Raw genomic sequence first — 23686 nt, 5'->3', positions numbered from 1 at the left:
ACAAAGATAGGACTTATAACTTAGAAGCAGACAAAGAGATAGCCCTATAAACTTAGAGCCAAAGCATAGTATCTCCAGCATAGGTGTGTGCTGCCCGGTGGGCCGTGATACAAACTAGAAGTGACCCCTAGAGTGACCCCCCAATCATAGGGGATACTTGGGAAATAGGAGGGAATTTGGTGGTTGCAATGTCCTCCTCACAGCTTACATATTCCCTCTTTACCATCCGCTGTGCAGTCACGTCTGGGGTCCTGATACTCACTACACCCCTTGATAAATTCTCTGAAGGGTGCAGTTTTCAAAATTGGGTCACTCCTTAGGGAAATCCACTTTTCTGGTATCTTACAGGCTCTGCAAAAATGACATGGCGTCCAGATACCAAAAAACTAAATCTGTGCTCCAAAAGTCAGATAGCGCGCCTTCCCTTTGTTGCCCCAAACTGTAGTGTATGACACATGTATGACACTGGTGTACCCCGGATAATGTATGTAATGTCATATGTGGTATAAACTGATATTTGGGCACAGCCAGACACAGAAGGGAAGGAGTGCCGTGTGGTTTTTTGAGCGCATATTTTAACACTTTGGTTTTTGGATGCTATGACAGTTTTGCAGAGCTCCAGAAATGCCAGTAAAGTGGAATCTCCTGACATTTTACACTATTTTGGAAACTACACCCCTGAAGGATCTTATCTAGGGGTAAAGTGAGCATTTTTAAAACCCCCAAGTGTTGCATTACTTTATTAGGTATCCCTGTGTCGTGTCCAAAAATGCCCAGTCAACAAATCTGTAAAACAAAATTCCCATATGGTGAATGGTCTAGTGGGGAAAAAAAATCAAAAGTGCCGAATTGCTGTTTTGTTTTTTACTATTTTGCCTCTGATTAAAATTTGAATAAAAAGTGATGAAAGCAATAACAATACCCCAAAATGGTAGAACTGAAAAGCACACTTGGTCCCGCAAAAATAAAAGACACCCCATGAAAAAGTTATGGTTGTCGAACTATAATATATATACAGTGGGGCAAAAAAGTATTTAGTCAGTCACCAATAGTGCAAGTTCCACCACTTAAAAAGATGAGAGGCGCCTGTAATTTACATCATAGGTAGACCTCAACTATGAGAGACAAAATGAGAAAACAAATCCAGAAAATCACATTGTCTGATTTTGTAAGAATTTATTTGCAAATTATGGTGGAAAATAAGTATTTGGTCAGTAACAAAATTTCATCTCAATACTTTGTTCTATATCCTTTGTTGGCAATGACAGAGGTGAAACGTTTTCTGTAAGTCTTCACAAGGTTGGCACACACTGTTGTTGGTATGTTGGCCCATTCCTCCATGCAGATCTCCTCTAGAGCAGTGATGTTTTGGGGCTATCGCTTGGCAACATGGACTTTCAACTCCCTCCAAAGGTTTTCTATAGGGTTGAGATCTGGAGACTGGCTAGGCCACTCCAGGACCTTGAAATGCTTCTTACAAAGCCACTCCTTCGTTGCCCTGGCGGTGTGCTTTAGATCATTGTCATGTTGAAAGACCCAGCCACGTTTCATCTTCAATGCCCTTGCTGATGGAAGGAGGTTTGCACTCAAAATCTCACGATACATGGCCCCATTCATTCTTTCATGTACCCGGATCAGTCGTCCTGGCCCCTTTGCAGAGAAACAGCCCCAAAGCATGATGTTTCCACTCCCATGCTTTACAGTAGGTATGGTGTTTGATGGATGCAACTCAGTATTCTTTTTCCTCCAAACACGTAAAGTGGTGTTTCTACCAAACAGTTCCAGTTTGGTTTCATCAGACCATAGGACATTCTCCCAATACTCTTCTGGATCATCCAAATGCTCTCTAGCAAACTTCAGACGGGCCCGGACATGTACTGGCTTAAGCAGTGGGACACGTCTGGCACTGCAGGATCTGAGTCCCTGGCGGCGTAGTGTGTTACTGATGGTAGGCTTTGTTACATTGGTCCCAGCGCTCTGCAGTTCATTCACTAGGTCCCCCCGCGTGGTTCTGGGATTTTTGCTCACCGTTCTTGTGATCATTTTGACCCCACGGGGTGAGATTTTGCGTGGAGCCCCAGATCGAGGGAGATTATCAGTGGTCTTGTATGTCTTCCATTTTCTAATTATTGCTCCCACAGTTGATTTCTTCAAACCAAGCTGGTTGCCTATTGCAGATTCAGTCTTCCCAGCCTGGTGCAGGGCTACAATTTTGTTTCTGGTGTCCTTTGACAGCTCTTTGGTCTTCACCATATTGGAGTTTGGAGTCTGAATGTTTGAGGGTGTGCACAGGTGTCTTTTTATACTGATAACAAGTTTAAACAGGTGCCATTACTACAGGTAATGAGTGGAGGAAAGAGGAGACTCTTAAAGAAGAAGTTACAGGTCTGTGAGAGCCAGAAATCTTGATTGCTTGTAGGTGACCAAATATTTATTTTCCACCATAATTTGGAAATAAATTCTTACAAAATCAGACAATGTGATTTTCTGGATTTGTTTTCTCATTTTGTCTCTCATAGTTGAGGTCTACCTATGATTACAGAAGCCTCTCATCTTTTTAAGTGGTGGAACTTGCACTATTGGTGACTGACTAAATACTTTTTTGCCCCACTGTGTGTGTGTATATATATATATATATATATATATATATATATATATATATATATTTTTTTTTTTTATTTATTTATTTTTTTTGCAAAGATTTAGATCTTTGTTAAGGGGTTAAAATGTACATAAAAGTATATAGATTAGGTATCCCCAGAATTGTAACAAAAGATAGAGCACAGGTGACAGGTCATCTTGGCCGTGCAGGGAATGCCGTGAAAATGAAGCCTATAAGAAAGTTGCACAAATGCACTTTTTCCCCAATTCCACCCCATCCAGAATTATTATTTTTTTGTCACAGCTTCCCATTATACAGAATAATAAATACCAGCATCATGAAGAACAATTTGTCCTGCAAACATTAAGCCCTCACATGACTCTCTAAACAGTAAAATAAAAAAGTTCTGGGGTTTAGGAGGCGGAGGAGTCCAAAAGAAAAAATAGAAAATGGAAAACTGTCACAGGAGGAAAGGGGTTAAGAATATTTAGAATATAATAGATTCCCTGTTAATTATCAACTATCAGTAGTAGAACATACAAACTAATCTTATTAAGACTGTCTCAGACAGCCAGAGGTGCGCTGGAAAACATAGTACATGGGATTGCCATGTTTGGTAGTGGCTCAGTGGATAAAATCAGTCCATGGTCATGTGATGTACGGTCTATGGTTATGTTATATACAGTCCATGGTCATGTGATAAACAGTCCATGGTCATGTGATGGACACACAGGTGCACAGCTCATTACCAGGCAGATGTCTGATTACTGTGCTGTGACTATAACAAGTTATGCACCTCTGTATCCATCACATGGCCATGGACTGTAAATCTCATGAGCATGGACCATACAACATATGACCATGGACTGATATTTACCCACTGGCCGTAAGCAGAATGAATGACAACAAGCAGAGATCTTGGAAACCACATGGAATTGATAAAGCAAGTATATTGGAGAATTGTAGAACTGTTTATTATACAAACAATGACATTGCTCTCACAATATTGGTCTGAAGATGGACAAGCCCTAAAAAGAACTGTATCTGGATAGCAATGGATGGGCAAACAGTAAAATGTTTGATATTCGATATTCGTTTTGAATAGCCGCTCAATATTCGACTATTTGAACGAATATCGAACTCCATTATAGTCTATGGGAAAAATGCTTCGTTTCAGGGGATCCCACCATTCGACTCAGGAGGGTCACCAAGTCCACTATGATACCCCATGAAATGATTCCAACACCTCTGCAATGCAACTGGGACAGCAGGGGAAGCATGTCTGGGGGCATCTAACAAGTCCAAGTCACTGTATTACGTTGGGATCCCTGTCAGCTTGCGATATGCGCAAGCTGACTTTTTCCCATAGGAATGCATTGACCAGCGTTGATTGGCCGAATGCCATACAGAGTACAGCATTCGGCCAATCAACGCTGGTTCTGCTGGAGGCTGGTCTGTGAGGATGCGAAGTCTAAGATCGGACCAGAATGGAGACTGCTGTGGACCACTCTTAGACTCCGCCTCCACCGGCAGACCCAGCGTTGATTGACCGAATGCTATAGCACTCGTGTTTCTGACTTTAGCTCTGCATTAAAAATAACACGCCAAAACTTCTATTTATATTGGATTTGTAATATTTTACCACTTTAGCTAAATCAAATACCTCTACAATAAAGCCAAAAATCAGGAGGGCTGATCGTGATGGGGGCAGGAGAGGGTGGGACAGGGGGTACTACTAGTATTAGTTACTATGTAGACTGCTACAAATATTGCAAAGTTTAACTTGTCACTGAAAACTTACTAAATAGTGACATAGAAATAGTGATACAGTCAAAGAACGCAACAAAAAGACTATTGAAAAGATGACTTCAATATCGGTTAGACTTTAATGTTATCTATACAACCGCTGTCATCTATAGATATATACATTTTATAGTACCATGGATACAAAACATTTCCATCAAGAAAAAAGAAAACTGTCTTTCTACTGCCACCTATAGGCAGCTACAATGTACTCAATTGTCATCCCTTTGCAAGCACCTTGAGACATGACTAGAGATATTAGGCAAACCAATGACCATCTATAGACATGCTATTGTTCTCCTCATAGGTTTGTGGTTGGCTGGGTCGGGGACCTTTCATGAAGTTGTTGAAGGTGATGATTCTTCTTGTGAAGATCCAACTAGTGTAAAGAATCTTATAAGCAACTATTACTCGTAAATAGAGATGAGCGAGGAGTACTCGATCGAGTAGGTATTCAATCGAATACTACGGTGTTCAAAATACTCGTACTCGATCGCATACTACTCGCTATTCGAATGGAAAAGTTCGATGCAGAACCAGCATTGATTGGCTGAATGCTATACAGTTGGTCAATCAATGCTGGTTCTTCTCCTACCTTTAGAAGTCTTCTCCGTGCAGCTTCCCTGCGGCGTCTTCCGGCTCTTCATTCACTCTGCCAGCCATCAGGCCTGGGCAGAGCCGACTGCGCATGCCCGCACTACATGTCGGCTCTGCCCAGGCCTGATGGCTGGCAGAGTGAATGAAGAGCCGGAAGACGCCACGGGGAAGCTGCAAGGAGAAGACTGCACGGAGGATCCAGCCCGACCCTCACTCGTGGACTTGGTAAGTATAATTTGATTGAACTTTGCCAACCCCTGAAACGAGCATTTTCTCCCCATAGACTATAATAGGGTTCGATATTCAATTTGAGTAGTCGAACATTTTACTGTTCGCTCATATCTACTCGTAAGCATATGCAAAATAGCTCTTCTCAAGAAGGAAGGGAACTTGCTAGTGCTACCTCTACCAAGCAGGCCAATGTCCATGGCCTTTGAGTCATGACTAGGGATATCTATATACAGATGAGTGGCTCAGGTTCAGCTTATGTCATTATTTATGTCTCAAATATCTTAGAATGGTTTGAGCCATAGCGCACAGAGTAGTTGTCCATAGATGGCACTAGACAGACCATTGAAGAGGACTTTGCCTCTAATACCCCCTACACCAGCTGGACCACATTAAGGAGAACCAGAAGTTCCAAGGAACGGAAAAAGTTATAAATGTGAAAAAAGTTTGTGTATATGAAAAAAGTTGACTTCAAAACTTTTAAAGTTTCTTAAGACTTTTCTTTAGTTTCCTCCATTGACCAGATCACTGGAGACTTATTAGATGAATAGTAGAGACATCTCTCCAGAATTCTTCTAGCTGGATCCTCGCCTTCATGTTCTCTATAAATATCTGCCGGTAATGCTTCACATTCATTTGTCTGATGGACAATGACACTGATTCTACTGTGAGGACTTAGCATCCTTCACCTCTGGGATCAGCCATGAGAGGAGGGAAAGCCTAGAAAACCGAACATAGAGATGAATCCTGAAGCCGAACAGATATCAGATGTGAGTAGAGTCAAATAAGTCCTCATGGAACATACAGGACGTAGGAAACAATTCCATAGATTGTTCTCCAGTGTTACCTGCCAGATCTCACAAGAAGATGTTATTGCTTTCAGTTGCTCTTTGACAAGTCATAAACCGGTAAATGTGACAATATATTCTACATCTGTGATGTGTTTTCTGAGGACAGACGAGTCGCTACCACTGGGGAACACAAGGGTCTGGTCCTGGGACATCATTTTTTGTAGGAGACAAAGGTGATGGTTTTGTAGGTAAAATTCATCTTTTTCTTAACATTCCCAGAAAAATTTGGCTTATACTCGAGTATATACGGTATGTGTATTTACTTACTCAGGTTTCTTCTCTTTTAAGTTTAATTATAGATGAGTAACACCTGAGAAGGTACTCCTCGAACAAAAATATGCTAAAACATAACTTTTAATAGTCCGACTAAAATTCAGAAACTCGTTCACTTGCAAAATGAAATAAAACTCAAAACAAGGGGTAGGGGTAGGGGTGGACACTTTCCCATACTTCCACCCTGAATCACAAATAGACTCTTTCTTAAGAGAGGAGGAAAGGGGTTTCTTTAATTAGTTCTATGTTATTGCCACATTAGCGATATCTAAACACTAGAACTCATAGAACACCCTCACTCCGTTTCTCCTCTGACACTCAAATTACCGCCCCACCCAAGGCTGCAGTCATAGCTCCTGCTCACTTGGTCGGTCAATGTGAAGTAATGCTAGCAGGAATACATTGTGGCCCTGGTATTGTTTCTTGGGCTATACAATGTATCCCATCTATTAGACCCCTGAGAGCTCTCTGATGTAAACCCCTACAATAATGGGTGTTCTCTCTTTCCGGGGTAGTTGCTAATTACTTGCATGGGTAGGGCAAAAATCCCTTGGCACTAAAGGCCACTAGGGGTTAACTAGATAAATCAATCTGTCCCTCTACGCGTTTCGTTTTACACTCATCAGGAGAGTGATATTCAAGTAATGAATAGAGCGTCAAAAAATAATAAATTGCGGTTAAAACCACATTTCCTGCAGCCCCGATGGTAGGCTGCAGTATAGAAGGGTGATGGCTATCATATCGCAGCAGTGCGTTAGTCGCCGTTTCCTTCCTAAAAAGGGTAGTGGACAATTCTCCTGTTTCAGATAACGTAATTTCAATATCCAGGAATGAGATCGTCTTTGGATGTATCATAGATTATTTGGTCAGGATCTACCCAGTCTTTTGAAGAATTTGTGCGCCATCTTAACAGTAATCAGCTGAATTTGAAGTTTACGTCTATGATACATCCAAAGACGATCTCATTCCTGACGATCTCATTCCGGACGATCTCATTCCTGGATATTGAAATTACGTTATCTGAAACAGGAGAATTGTCCACTACCCTTTTTAGGAAGGAAACGGCGACTAACGCACTGCTGCGATATGATAGCCATCACCCTCAGCCCCTGAAAAAAGGTATCCCGAAAGGGCAATTCCTCAGAGTTAGGAGGAACTGCTCCGAATTAGCAGAATTTGACAGACAGAGCGAGATACTGATGAGGAGGTTCCTGGATAGGGGCTATCCAAGGCAGGTCTTGGAAACGGCCTATAGACACGCTAGAGATACCCCGAGGGACTCCCTCCTTACACCCAAACCCAATAAGGAGAAGGATAATACCATCCGCCTTATAGGAACCTTCGATAAACATACACAGGAGGTCCGGCAGATTTTGAGGACATATTGGGGAATATTGCTTCAAGACCCTGATATTCAAAGGGTGATTTCACCTACAGCATCAGTGACATATAGACGGGGCAGGAATTTAGGGGATATCCTTATGCAGAGCCACCTGGAGCCAGAAAAAAGAACTACATGGCTAACATCTGAATTGACACCAGGAACTCACAAGTGTGGCTCTTGTAGGGCCTGTGGCCATATCAGAAAGGGTCGTGAGGTGACAGCATTTGCCACGGGTAAAAGATACACCACAAATCAATTCATCTCCTGCTATACGGAGGGTGTTGTCTATGTTATCTCGTGTTCTTGCGAGTTGAACTATGTGGGAAAGACCAAGAGACAATTTCGAAGACGCATCCTCGATGTTCGTCATGTTCATGGAGGGGACGTATTCTGCCTCAAATTTCAAGGAATGGAATGCATACATAAAAACGAGAGAAGAGGTGATTGGGACAGAATGATTTTGCGCAAAGAAGCGCAGTGGATTTTTAGGTTTAATTGTGTTAGACCTAAGGGCCTAAATGATAACTTATCATTTCTCCCATTTGTGTAAAGTGGGTATATGGGAAGGTATCTCCAGAAGAGGTCAATATGGGATAGGAGATTGAGGGGATCTATTGTAGGATTGAGCATACAACATAAATAAGGAGGGCTTGGGGGTAATTAGAATAAATAGGGAGGTCGACACCCCCCTCCCCGACCATTCCCCCCCCCACCCCGGGAAAACGTCTCTCTCCCCCCCCTCTCCCATGCACTTGCAGATAGATCTAATAAATGACATAACGTGGCAGTAATAGCCACCAGTGTTGAAGACCTACACGCAGGTTTGATATGCATGTGTGATATATGAGATGACACTTACCTGCTCCTCTTTAGTCGATCCCCATGAGTGAGGAAATCTGTTTAGCTGTGGCGCTCTTCATATACGTAAATAATAACAGGACAATGGAGGAGTGATATACATCTTTATTGATATCCTTATTGCACTCATCCAGATGGAAAGATGAGGACTGTATGTCTGCGGTGCTGTCTATATATTTCAGTAATAGTGACGGTTTGGTCATTCTATTTTGTATACAAGCAATGGACAGGGGCAGTAATGACAGTCTGGACTGAGCGACTGTAAAGCTGCTGTTATCACTGTGAACGAGATCTAAATGGGGTAGCGGGTGCACATATGTATACGTGTCCCTAAAGGCGTGAACTGATAGATCGTCTGCCCGCATGATTGAAGTATGGAATACATTGTATGTGTGTTAGTAAACAACTAATACTAATGGACCGAAGATCTATTGGAGTATGCGGAGTAATGAATGTCAGATGATGCTCAATGCCGCAGGATTAGCTCTTAGTACGATCGGAGGCGGGATATGGCGGTGTTCACACTTAAAGTTATGTGAGTGGATGGCGAGCGCTTGTGGATATTTTGTCCAATGGCGTTCTACTAGCGCCCCCCCCCTCCCCCCCCCTCCCCCTTGTTTCAGGGATGTCCGAATGAGTATACTCTTAGATCATGAGGGTGGCTACATCTAACTCCATTAGACGTGGAAGCATCTTTGACATCGTGCCTAACCGCATTACCGAAGTCCCCTCCTAGGGATCATTGGTCCGTGAAGAAGCCTGTGGAGATACTTACCGTACATTATACTTACATGAAGCATATAGAAAAGGATAGTAGGATCCGCTCGACCAGGTAAGTTAAAAAATAACTTTTAATCCGACATGGTTAAAAAACACACAAAAGTAAATAGATGTGAAATGACAAAAAAGAAGAAAAATGGTGATTAAAACCAGAAGCAAAGCTATGAGTAAGAGACCCTGTGTCTTGAAACGCGTCAGCTAGAGCTATCAGAATGTGGTTTTAATCACCATTTTTCTTCTTTTTTGTCATTTCACATCTATTTACTTTTGTGTGTTTTTTAACCATGTCGGATTAAAAGTTATTTTTTAACTTACCTGGTCGAGCGGATCCTACTATCCTTTTCTATATGCTTCAACTACAAAGTGCCTTAGTCAGAGGCCAGGATCGTGCACCCAGGAATTATAAGGACTTATCAAACTAACTGGAGGTGGTGAGCTATATGCTTATTTTTCTTATCTAATTATACTTACATGTTTGGAGATTCGCTACGACGGTCCCTTTGGGAGAGTGAACGGCGATTGCGCGAGGAACTGACTCCTCCCCTGTCACGCCCACCATGACGTTGTCCGGCCAGAGATATTCTGTTTGGCCGGCTTGCGGTGGGCGGGTCTGACGGAGGAGGGGCCGAGACCGGACCCCGGCCTTTTTAAACACGGCTAGAACAGCAACCAGCGTCGGACTCGCTTCTATACTGCAGCCTACCATCGGGGCTGCAGGAAATGTGGTTTTAACCGCAATTTATTATTTTTTGACGCTCTATTCATTACTTGAATATCACTCTCCTGATGAGTGTAAAACGAAACGCGTAGAGGGACAGATTGATTTATCTAGTTAACCCCTAGTGTCCTTTAGTGCCAAGGGATTTTTGCCCTACCCATGCAAGTAATTAGCAACTACCCCGGAAAGAGAGAACACCCATTATTGTAGGGGTTTACATCAGAGAGCTCTCAGGGGTCTAATAGATGGGATACATTGTATAGCCCAAGAAACAATACCAGGGCCACAATGTATTCCTGCTAGCATTACTTCACATTGACCGACCAAGTGAGCAGGAGCTATGACTGCAGCCTTGGGTGGGGCGGTAATTTGAGTGTCAGAGGAGAAACGGAGTGAGGGTGTTCTATGAGTTCTAGTGTTTAGATATCGCTAATGTGGCAATAACATAGAACTAATTAAAGAAACCCCTTTCCTCCTCTCTTAAGAAAGAGACTATTTGTGATTCAGGGTGGGAGTATGGCAAAGTGTCCACCCCTACCCCTACCCCTTGTTTTGAGTTTTATTTCATTTTGCAAGTGAACGAATTTCTGAATTTTAGTCGGACTATTAAAAGTTATGTTTTAGCATATTTTTGTTCTAGGAGTACCTTTTCAGATGTTACTAATTTACTTTGTTTGGTGCTACCAACCCAGTGTGTTTAGTAATTATAGATGATTTATGGATTATGGATAATATTAATATTATTAAATTGTTAATATTAGGTTTATTTTTGTTTGCTCTCTTCTGAAATCAGATTTTTATTTATTTTTTTATTTATTTCATTTTATTTATTTTTTATTTTTATTTTATTTTTGTTCTATTCAGAGCCCTTTTTTTAGATTATGTACTTTATATTTTAGGTTTAATTTATCATTTAAATAAATTCAAATACATACATTAAACATTGCATTTATAGACAATTTGCATTTGCTTTTTTTTTTGTTTGTTTGTTTGTTTGTTTTACCTGTTTCAAATATCTAGTCCAGCGACATTCGGGTTTTTGTTACAGTGAAAGCCCTCACCGCACAGGAAAGGTCCTAGCATATCACTTATATACATCACCAGTGTTGCTTTAGGCTAAGTCCCCATGTTTTTCTGTTGCAGATTTTGCTGTAGTTTTCTGAGCCAAAGTCTGGAGTGGATTAAAAAGGAATGGAAGATATAAAGGAAGCTCTTAGATGTTTTCATTCTATTAAATCCACTCAAAAAACTGCAGTAAAATCTGCAACAACAAAAAGGTGTGTTTCCGCAACGTGGACAGGTCATATTCCAAGGCTCTGCTGGACAGGGCAGCGGTGGCAAACACCAGAGAACCATGGACAGGCGAGTATAATTTTTTTCTTATGTTTTTCCTTCCCTGTCCTTCTGGTTCAGTACAAAAATCCTGGACAACCCCTTTAATATTTTGTATACTTTAAATATTGATGGTTTATGAACAGCTGATGGTAAATATACATTGTTAATAAATTAGTAATATTATGTCTACTCATGTTCTATGAATTAATTTGCAAATATTAATACATTGTTAATAAATTAATGATTTTAATAGTTTAATTTTAATTGCATTTTGCAGAAATCAAATAAATCTATTTTGTATTGATGTTTTTTTTTTCAAATTTAAAAATCATAAAAAATGTCTGATTATTAAAATGATGTTAACACAGATATTAAAAACTTCTTATTATATATCAGTAGAAAAACATTGATTATTGATTTGTTATGCTTGATTTTCTTTTTTTATTGTTCTTTACAGAAATTAGATGAGTTGTCGATAGTTTATCTACTGCTTATATTTAGACGTCTTAATAATTTGGGGTTTGTCTTGTATTTAAAGATAATGACTTGAAAAATATCTTATTTTGCTAAGAAAAAAGAAGAAGATAGGTCATTTCATCAGCTAGGCTAGGGTCACATTTAGGGTTACATAGTGGCATTGGTTGTGTGATCACAAATGGCATTAAAATTAGGGGGTAACATATTGGCTCAGTGGTTAGCACTGGAGTCCTGGGTTTGATTCCCGCCTATCCCTGTGTTCAGTTGTACATAGATACGCAGCCTTCAGAAAGTGTTTTTAGATATATCTGAAGAAGCCTAGAAGCTTCGAAACGTCATATTCTGTCATCATTATGAGTTAGCCATTAAAAAAGGTATCACCTACTGAAGACTTGCAAGTTTTTTTTTTTTTTTTTTTTTATATCTCTAGGACGTGGCATAGAAGGGGTGCTATCTCTAGGACCAGGTATATAAGGGGTGCTATCTGTAGGATGTGGCATAGAAGGGGTGCTATCTCTAGGACCAGGTATATAAGGGGTGCTATCTGTAGGATGTGGCATAGAAGGGGTGCTATCACTAGATTATTTGAGGTCACCTAAGCATGGAGGGTTGATGTGCTGTACACCTACATGACAGCTGCAGCTAGCCACTGGCTTCAGTAATCACATGACATTCATGACATCTTACTGCTGATTGTCTGCAGTAGTCACATGGCTGGACGCTTCCTCCGCTTATGATCACCCTGGTTGGGAGACCAGAACACTTGGATATTCACTGATTAAGCTTGTACTTGACCATTTCTACCATCATAGTCCATGTATTCCACTCTGCTGCCTTCTGTTATTATGAGAGAACCCCCATTTATATATTTTTCTTTGATATGTGTTGTTTTATATACAATTTACCTAAATCCTGTTAATCCTATGTCTTTACGTTGCTGGTCAGTTCGCTTCAGTGGTTTTTCTTGTATACAAGGGGTGGTTCACCTTTCTGGCTCCCACCAAATAGATTTGTTACCCCTGGACAAAACTCTTCTGACAAACAGATGTGAAAAGAGAGAGAGGTCCTAAAGACCCTGAGCCCAACCCCAGACACAGCTTTCCAGTAACCAGTAAAACATCCTTCTTTCTTAGGATCCTGCAGTGAGGAAGGGGGACGGGGGTGGGGGGTGAGACTACTTGGCAGGGAGTTGTGGCTGGACACTGGCTTTAACTGAGACTGAGACCTAGATTCTCTGTCCCATCTGTGGAGTCAGATAACAGAGCTGGATGTGTCTGTTCTCCCTACAGAAGATGTCCAATTTCCCAGTACCAAAGAATCGTAAGTATTATTCCTTTGTATTTTTACAGCTGTTGGGTCATTTCTTATCTCTCCATATATGTAGCACTGAGTCATGGAGGTATTGAAGTGATCATTTTAAGGCTACTTTGTATATGCTCTATAAACCTGTTATTTGTTTGAAGTATACTGTATATATGTGCAAGGTTTCTGCTGGACCTGAATCAGCGGGGGTGGCAGCGGTGTGTATTTGGGTTGCGTGGATTGTGTTGGGGTGAGACTTACGATAAATTTGAAGAAGAATAAAGGCCAAGTGCAAAATTGAGTGAGTGGAGTTGAGTCCACCCCTGAGAGTCACGTAATAGGAAAGCCTGTACGAGACACCACCCTTCTATCACCCTCTATCTTCCCTATTCCCATTTTCTTCCTTCCCTTTTTTGTTTCTTACCTCATTTCACTGTTTTCCTTTCCATGTTCCTCCCTTGCCTTTCCCCTCTACCTTCTTGCCCCCACTCTTCACATTCTCCTTCTTCTCTCACCTCCCTCTTCTTCTCCTCTTTCTTCTCTCCTAAAAAAAGAGATTACTTTCTTTCTACTGCCCCCTATAGGTAGCTACACTGTTATCAACTGTCCAAACCATTAGAGGTGCCTTGAGACATGACTAGGGATATTAGCCAAACCTTATCGGAGCAGAGTAAGGATCTGGTTGGTGAGATTAGATTCCTTTGAATCATCTTTTTGAAAGATTGTGAGTCTGTTTGTGAAAATAAAACTGGAATAAAAACTTACAAGTAATGATTGTGTGCCCCATAAGGAAGAAACCCAATTCTCTAGTCCTACCTATACTACCTACCATGTAGGCCATTTTCTAATCTATTATTATAACTTCAAAAAATGAGTATGGGTATCTGTATACAGCTCTGGTCCAGCGCATCTCCCTATTCATGTCTCAAGGGTCTTATGATCACAGAGTAGCTGCCTAGAGGTGGCGCTAGAGAGTCCATTCTCTTCTTCTTGGGGACCGTTATGTGGAATATTTAAAAATAACAATAACAAAAAAACTTAAAAATAACTTTCTCTACACCAGTGAGAGCTACTTAATGAAGATGTGCAGGACTCCAATAATATGGCTGGTTTATCTCTCAGGAAGTGACATCACATCCGTTGGTCACATGGTCATGCTGAAGCTCAGTTCCATTCATTTTAATGGAAAAAAAAATGTGACATTTTGATGTGACCAATGGACATGATGTCACTTCTTGAGAAGAAGAAAGCAGCCAACTATTTATAGTCCTGTACAACCCCTTTAACCACTTCCGGACCGCCCATAGACTATATACGTCCGGATAGTGGTTGTCTAGTTCTGCCAGGACGTACCTGTATGTCCACCAGAACACAGCAGCTGCACGGAGACCGTGTAGCTGCTTTCACTAGGAGCCGGCTGTAACTTCAGCCGGAGCTCCCAGAGAGATGGCAGGGCAGATTTATTACCTGCTCTGCTATCTCGATCGCGGTGTATACAGCACTCAATGAGCGCTGTATACACAGCTATGGACGCAGCCATAAATCAGCTGCCCTCTGACCCGGCAGACATGTGATCTGCCGGGAGCAGTGTCCTGCCAGAGCTTCTGGGTCCTACAGGACTCAGATCAGCTCTGCATACTGTGTATACAGTGTGCAGGGGTCTGTATTCCTCCTGTAACTGAGATTAAATGTAGCAGCCTCAGTTATAGGAGAAATCAGCCTCAAGTACAAAAAAAAAAAGTGATCAGATGTCCCCAAAGGTCTCTTATCACCTTATAGGGACACAATCTGGGAAAAAAATAAAATAAAAATATAATAAAAAAGTTTTTTTAAAAATGTAAATAAAATAATAAAAAAATAAATAAATAATACGCTAATAAAACGCCGTTATTAAAGGTTATAGCCCCACCCCCGACGACACCATACAAAATAAAAATTACCGTAACGGAGAGGAAAAACTATATTATAAAGCTTTTCAGTGACACTTTGTGTTATTAAATAAAAAAAAAAATATAAATTGAAAACCAGACACAATTTCCCTCCTATTTTGTTTATATTTTCCTGGATATAAAAAAAATTAAAACACATTTGAAAATAAAAATAACATAAAAATAAAGCCCTATGTGTCCCCGAAAAAAGACGCAAAAATTAGTTGACTAAGACATACGAGAAAAATTTTACAGACCTCAAAACCGCACATACATAATAAACCTAAAATGTGTCTGGTCCTGGACCACAAATTGGCCCGGTACTGAAGTGGTTAAGGAGAACCAGTACCTACATATAGTTACCTAGATATTGTCTTACAACAGAAAAACATGAGATTGAGATTTTTAGAAGCTGCTAATGATTTACAAATGTATTTTTATTTCCCTTTATTGATGAGATCACTGGAGACTTATTAGACGATAACAGAGAGATCTCCCCGGAATTCTTCTCCCTGGATCACTGCCTTCATCTTGTACATAAATATCTGCAGGTAATGCTTCACCTTCATATGTCTGATGGTCGTAGACGCCGAGGACTCTGCTGCCGAACATGATCATCATTCACCTCTGGGACCATAGAAGAACTGAGGGAAAGCCAAGAAAACAGAACAAGGAAATGAACACTGAAGCCGAACAACTATCAGATGTGAGTACAGTCAGATAACTCCTCATGTAACATACAGTATGTCCAAGACAATCCCACAGCTCCAGCCTCAGCTCTCCTGCATTATATAAGAGCTCGCCTATCCGGACTCCAGTAAGACGCCGAGTACAGAGGAACGGGGACAAGAGGATGTCACAGAAAGGAGCCAGATAGTCATGAATAAAGTTACAACACGTATTATACCCAAATGTTACTGGAAGATATAAAGTTTTTTATACTTTCATTCTCTTTCATACCTCGTGTGTTTTGGACCTGAAGGACACGGCCACATGGAGCAGAACCTGGCTAATACAGTATCTCCCAATTAAGCAATGAGGTTTTTCAGGATTGTTCCCATTTTCCAAAATTCTTTCAAATTCTTTCTTGTGTATGAATATCTATGAGCATAACTATATAGTGTTTCTTTTTATTATTATTTTGGGTTGTGTAATAAAAACTTTATTAGATTATTACTTAAAAATAGAAAATATCAGCTCTATAAAGCTCTATAAAGATTTCTGCTTTATAGAGCTGATATTTTCTATTTTTAAGTAATAATCTAAAAAAGTTTTCTTTGCACTTTGATTATTTGGTTAATAGGGTTGAGCGATTGGGATCGGAAAAGATCGGATTTCGATCGGCGATCGAGTAAATTTCACGATCGAGATCGGAATTCTGACCCGATCTTTTCCAGCGGGATCGAGATCGGAGGTTATCTCAAGATCGACTCAACCCTAAAAGTGACTTTTCCCATAGAGAAGCATTGACTAGGGTTGAGGATCGGGTTCGGAAAGGATCGGACTCCGATCGGCGATCGAGCATATTTCACGATCGCGATCAGGATCGAGATCGGCTAGAAAATGATCGGAAATCGGATTTTACAATCGATCTTGAAATCTCAAGATCGGCTCAACCCTATTGGTTAATTAATGTTTCAGAACTGCTGATTAATACATTTCTAATGTAAAAAATATGTTAATATTTGTTTATCCTTAATAGCAATCATCATACTTTGGCATAATATTTATTGACAATATTTATCTTTTCTAATAATAATAATTATAATAAGAATACAAATCTTTAAATTAATTTGTTACAATGATATATACAGCAGGTATTAAATACAGTTGTTTCCTGATTAAGTCGACATTCACATCAGCACCAGAGACTCTCTGTCCACCAAAAATCTATTGAGGAAATACTCCATCGCAGAAGACGTCTTCCTCTGCTAACAAATGACACACAACAGATCCTTTTATAGTCATTGGGGTCTGCTGGGCTCTGGGAGAAGCCGCTGTGCACTTGTACTGCTGTCTCTTGTTTCATATACATACTAAAAACAGCAAGTATACTAAAATGTCTATAATTCTATCAAAAGAGCCATAGTGGCTTTGTCTCGTAGAAGCTCCAGGCTAAAAAAAAAAAAAAAAAAAAAAAAAAACTATTTTAGTGCTATTAATGGGTTAATCAGTGCACCAAAATACCTTTAGCAGTGTCTTCAGGGATTTCTGGGATTTTCTCGGAGCTCCTGGCATCCACTGCATTGTTTACATGGTGTACATTCCTGCTCTCTTAGCCAACAACTACCATGATGCATTTGTTTTCACTCAAATTATCCTCTTACTCCCTCCCTCTCCCTCTCTCACACCCACTCCCAATTTTCCTATCTAGCTCACGGACTACTGACTCTACATACCTACCTGACTAACTTAATCAGTATACCTCCCCCTCCCCATCCATCACACTTACCTGTCTTCTGTGTCCTACAGATCAGTTTCTTCTGTCCCATGGTCTCCTACGTCTATGCACTTCTGCGGTGCTTGCACAATAGAGCCAACAGGTCCTTATTGTTGAAGTGTAGTAGACAGGCTTCTTCTCCTCATGTCTCCCGATGATTACACAATAAGCTCTATTGCACAGGTTTCGGCAGAAATAAAGGAAGTGACGTTTTGTGCCCAGATGAATGAAGACAGGTAAGTATGATGGGGTGGAAGGATAATTGGTGATGTTCTGTTTCTGGCAATGGAGAAATGGAACATCACTGGAATATTAGGAAGTCTACCTGGGGCATCAATTTGGATAATTACAGATTTTTTATTTTTTTAAGTAAGTAAATTAAAATTCAGGTGGGAGAGGGGGGATTAGTTTGCTGTAAAATCTTTATTTTATCCTGGGCAACCCCTTTAAGTTGATCAACTATGCGAAGGAAAATCCTGCTGCACATATATAAACTAAGAGGATATAAGTATATACAATGATTAGATATGTCATAGATTTATATTAAAGGTAAATTCAGAGTTATAGAACATTCAACTGTATTTTACAATATCTGCTATATAATCTTCTAGATCATAGACTGTGGCCACAATTCTTATTATTTCTGTTTAAATGATCATTTGTAATTTTTCATCTAAATACAGGAGAAGAATCTGACGGCGGTCACTGAGTTTTTCATTTTAGGATTTCAAGTTAGCCAAGACTTAAGAATTCTCCTGTTCTGTCTTCTCCTGGTAGTTTACTGTGGGACAATATGTGGGAACCTCCTGATCATCACCCTGGTGTCCACCAGTAAGATCCTCCACACCCCAATGTACTTCTTCATCGCACAGCTCTCCATCACTGACATCTTGTTACCTACAGATATTGTCCCCAATCTGCTCCACGTCCTACTGAATAATGGGGCGGCCATTACTCTTAATGAATGTTTCACTCAGTTTTATTTCTTTTGTTCTATGGAATCCTTTGAGTGTCTTCTTCTCGCAGTGATGTCCTATGACAGATATGTGGCCATCTGTAACCCCCTCCGATACACCTCTATAATGACAAGTGGACACTGTGGGATATTGACCTTAATCTGTTGGTTGATCGACTTTTCCTTTACTTTGGCTTTAACTATAATTGAAAAGCTTAACTTTTGCGGACACAATATTATTGACCATGTTTTCTGTGATCTTGTTCCGTTACTTGAGCTCACCTGTTCTGACACCTTCATTATTCATTTAGAAATGTATTTACTAGGAATTCCAATTATCGTCATCTCAACCACCATCATTGTAGTGTTTTATACTTGTATAGTTCGGGCAGTCTTACGGATCTCATCCAGTACTGGTAGACAGAAAGCCTTCTCCACCTGTAGCTCCCACCTCATTGTGGTCTCCATATTCTATGGAACAATATTCACTGTTTATGTTGTCCCAACAAAAGGCCTCACGCTATCCATGGGTAAGATCCTCTCCCTGCTGTATACGGTGTTTACTCCTTTGGTCAACCCCATTATATACAGTCTGAGGAATAAAGATATTTGGAAAGCCATACAAGAAGCATTTCAGAAATATGTTTTTCCAAGCATCAGCTTAGTGAAATAAAAAATTTCCCCCATGGAAAAAAAAAATAAAAAAATGTTTTAGATAACATTTGCAAAAAGTACCAACCCTTCCCCCCCAAAAAAAACCCATAGAAAGTAGAGATAAGTGAGTAGTATTCGATGGAGTAGGTATTCGAAATACTCGTACTCGATCAAGTACCACTCGCTATTCGAATGTAAAAGTTCAATGCAGAACCAGCATTTATTGGCCGAATGCTATACAGTCGGTCAATCAATGCTGGTTCTTCTCCTACCTTTAGAAGTCTTCTCCGTGCAGCTTCCCCATGGCATCTTCCGGCTCTGAATTCACTCTGCCAGGCATCGGGCCTGAGCAGAGTCGATTGCGCATGCCCGCTTGTAGTGCGGGCATGCGCAGTCGGCTCTGCCCAGGCCCGATGCCTGGCAGAGTGAATTCAGAGCTGGAAGACGCCGCTGGGACGCTGCACTTAAAGGACTTCTCTGAGGATCCAGCCCGACCTTCACTCGTGGACTTGGTAAGTGTAATTTGATCGAACGTTGCCTACCCCTAAAATGAGAATTCCCCCCCCATAGACTATAATAGGGTTCGATATTCGATTCGAGTAGTCGAATATTGAGGGGCTACTCGAAACGAATATCGAACATTTTACTGTTCACTCATCTCTAGTTAAGATTTGTAAAGATACTAAAGACAAGCCTTCACAAGGCTCCTGGCTGTTACGGTTATAGGACGGCGGCCCCTGAGTCTGCTCCGTGTGCTGACGGTCCCCAACAAAATGGTGCCAGTAAAATGGCACCTTGGTCAGCTTTAACCAAAAAAAACCCCAGCAGTTATTGCCATCTTTGACAACCTCTCAGCTCCCAAGTAGCCGTCATATTTAAACACTCGACATCCACCGTACTATTACAGTGGATGTTGGGAAGTGATTAAAAAAAAACACGAACATAGTAGTACATCCTGGGCTATGAGGCCCCCTGTGGTGAGATTGGGGAGTTCCGTTTCATATTTTGTGCAGCCCAGCGTCTGGCTAGTGACCCTGGACTGCAAGAGCCCCTCTACCTGGTTGATCCTGCTTCCAAATGGAGGAAGTCAGTCTATGTGTCTACATAGGCTTACTTCCTCTATACACTGCAATTCAAGTGTATTGCAGTGTATAATACTGAACCAGCAATCCCAACATCGCTGGTTAAGGTCTCATAGTGGGACATCATTAAACAGTAAAAAATAATATATATTAACAATTATTTACCATCTCGCCTTATAAAAAATTCTATAAATAGTGATAAAAAAAAAACATATGTACTCCCAAAAAATACCAATAAAAAGCACAGGTCGTCCTGCAAAAATAATCCCTCATCCAACTCTGTCAACCAAAAATCTCATTATCTCAGATAATGGCAATGCCTTAATCACACTGCACCTCAAAATAAAGGTAACATGTTGCAGAAAAAACGTCAAATGCTGAAGATCTATGCTGGAATTTTTTTTATTATTTTTTAATTCACCAATAAAAAGTTTTAGGCACCCAAAAATAGTGTTATTACAAAACTCATTTCACACCCCAAAAAACAAGCCCTTGTATGGCTACATCACCAGAAAAATAAATAAAAATGTAGCTTGTACTACTTGGATAGGTGACACAGCTTTCACCTCCACGTTCACATGCCAACAGTCCTGCAACAATTTCCGCCTCATCCTCCACTGTGTCCTAATCCTACATTGGAGGGACAACTCCCAGTGATCCTCCAGCATACCACATGTGCAAGCCACAGAGGTGTCATGGTGTTCTGCACCTCATTTGCCACAGGTGAGGAACTCCTCCATTGTCTTCAATCACACTGTGTAGACTAACATAACTTCAGCATTGAGATCACCCCCCGCCCACCTTAAGAATAAAGACACCACAAAAATTGGAACTCGAAGTGGACGGGGTAGGCCACAGCTTTATTATTTAATTATATATTTTAACTTTAAAACGTCATACTTTAACCTTTCTTAACCAACTCAAGATGTCCAACTGTCCACGAACTACGTGGCAACGTCACAAAGCCATGGGATGACGCGATATGTCAGCCACAGGACTCCTTGCGGACAAATCCGCCACCATCCCGACATTAACTACTAAACCACCACGGAGGAACCCTGCATCTATCAGGGTTCTGACCACCACCTAACAAATATAAGGCCTGTTCGACCCCGTCCTGAATACCTGACAAAAAGATGTCTAAGCAGATATTGTTTAAATGGACTCCATCGGGGCGCATAAGGCGTCTATTGTCCCCTTCTAATTGGCGGTGTCGCACTACAACTCCTACTTTGGAACGTACGAAGCGTGAAAGTCACGCATTGATGGTGTGACGAGACCTCTCTATCGCTACAGCATCCTTAGCGCCTTGCCATGTCACCCTGGGGACCAGTTTGGACCAAACTAGCACTACCTCCGAAAAATAACCCACCATCCTATCAATATCAGCACGCATCAGCGTTATGAGTTCAGCCATGCCAAGAGACCCCACGTCGTTGCCCCCGGCATGAATGACTAACACGACCGGAGAAGCACCACTCCGGCTGACTTCGGTAGCCTCCGGCAACACTTGGCACCGCCTAAGTTCCCAAATACCACGCCAGGACACATTCACATCTCGGAATCCAAGCGTCTTTCTACCTGTTCGCACCCGGCTAGTTGCGCCACCCAGAAGATGTAACTATGCCCGAGTATGCACACAAATGGGCGCCGCACTCCTGAAAAACAAAGAACTCCGGGCGGACGAAGCCCACATAGCAAGAAGAACACCATCATATTAACTTCCCCTACCGACAAGCCTGCGTGCGCCGCCTCCGTAGCCGCACACATACGAAAAGAGTGAGTGCCATATTCACCCGGGGAAGTCCCAGGGTGGACAAACACCGACGCAGAACCAAACGGCACTGAAAAACTGGAATAGGATCACCAGACATGTGCAGCAGGAAAGGTACACCAGATGGGCACAGTAAGTGGCATTTAGACACCAATCAAATTGGGGAGATCGGGCCACTAATGGATCGGAGAGGTATCCACGCACCCTTACCAGCCTGATCAGTCTTGGAGCACCTAATGCGCAAGCGCAGCACCTCGTTAGCTAAGACCACATCATCAGCGCATAAACCACCCCACCTGTTCTTGGAAGCAGAGACAAGTTCCCCAACCCGCACTGTGCCAAAAAAACGCTAAAACAAACGCAGTTGAAAAAACTGTAGCCTCATAAGGATCAGCACATACCTGAGGCAACACCAACACCATTTGACACAATAAGTCATAGGACACCGGATGATGATAGTCGGCCGACGAGCCCTCACGAGCCCAACCCTTCACGAATGATGTAAAAATGCTTTCCCACCCTCGCAACTGGAAATTAAAATTAACGCTGGAAAAACAACGACTCGCCACCGCTGCTAAAAACCCACCGTCGCAAAAAAATGACAGATAGCGCAAGGAAACTAGAGCACAAGCCTGCGCAGATTCAGCCACCTTGAACTAATGATTACCACTCATCCCACGCCTTACCATATCCTGACCAAGTGGCGGGAGCCACCGACTGCTGCACCAAGGACATCACTTGACCTTCACCAAGTCCCACAGGAAAGGAGGACACGGAAGCCCCACCTGGGCCGCTTCTGGCAACAGCTGACGAAAAACCTTCAATTGACATCGGGGAAGGGCATCAGCAATCGAATTATTAACACCAGGAACATGGAGCGCTCGGAACCAAATGTTCAGTTCCAATCACCGCAAAACCAGGAACCTAAGTAAATACAACACAGGGTGAGAAGACAAAGACAAGTGATTAATAACATTCACCACACTTTCATTATCACACCAAAAACATACACAACGGTCCTGCAAGGACTCACCCCACTGGACTACCGACACCACGATTGGGAACAACTCAAGGAAGGTCAAATTGGAACATAAACCGGTATCACGCCAAAACAAGAGGCCACTGCTCAGAACACCACTCAGAGCCGAAAACTGCACCAAAGACAACTGAGCCAGAAGCATCTGTGAACAAAGACAACTCCTGATTACCCACTTCAATGGATTAAACGCAAGTCCTACCATTGTAGGAACCGAGAAAAGTATGCCAAACAGACAGATCAGCCTTAAGGGAACGAATAAGCCAAATCCTATGAGACGGCACAACAACACCCCACGTAGCCAAATCCAAGCGCCTGGAGAGGACACGGCCCATTGGCATCACCCAACAGGCGAAAGCCAAAATGCCCAATAGGGATCGCATTTGCCGCAAAGTCACTTTGCAGGCAGACAACAAACCATCAAGCAAATGAACCATTTTTTCCAACTTATCCCGGGGAAGACGGAAGACCATCAAATTATAATCAAACTCAATCCCTAAGAAGGAGATGACTGTACAGGGGCCTTCCGTCTTCTCACAGGACAATGGAACTCCCATCCTGGACAACAAGGAACGAAAAGAATCCAACAAAAATTGACAACGGCTATCA

General features: G+C 41.6%; 1 protein-coding gene across 1 annotated transcript; it reads left to right on the top strand.

The window, feature by feature from the left end:
- Positions 1-7295: 7295 nt before the first annotated feature.
- Positions 7296-19204, top strand: LOC142202285 (olfactory receptor 11L1-like). Its single transcript, XM_075272344.1, has 3 exons — positions 7296-7715; positions 15723-15842; positions 18260-19204. The coding sequence occupies exons 1-3, from the start codon at positions 7296-7298 to the stop codon at positions 19202-19204; spliced, it is 1485 nt and encodes a 494-aa protein (XP_075128445.1).
- The last annotated feature ends 4482 nt before the right edge of the window (positions 19205-23686 follow it).

Source organism: Leptodactylus fuscus, chromosome 5, assembly GCF_031893055.1.
Source record: "Leptodactylus fuscus isolate aLepFus1 chromosome 5, aLepFus1.hap2, whole genome shotgun sequence".
Classification (NCBI taxonomy): Eukaryota; Metazoa; Chordata; class Amphibia; order Anura; family Leptodactylidae; genus Leptodactylus; species Leptodactylus fuscus.
The sequence above is the reverse complement of the archived record's forward strand: the minus strand, read 5'-3'. Positions and strand labels throughout refer to the sequence as shown.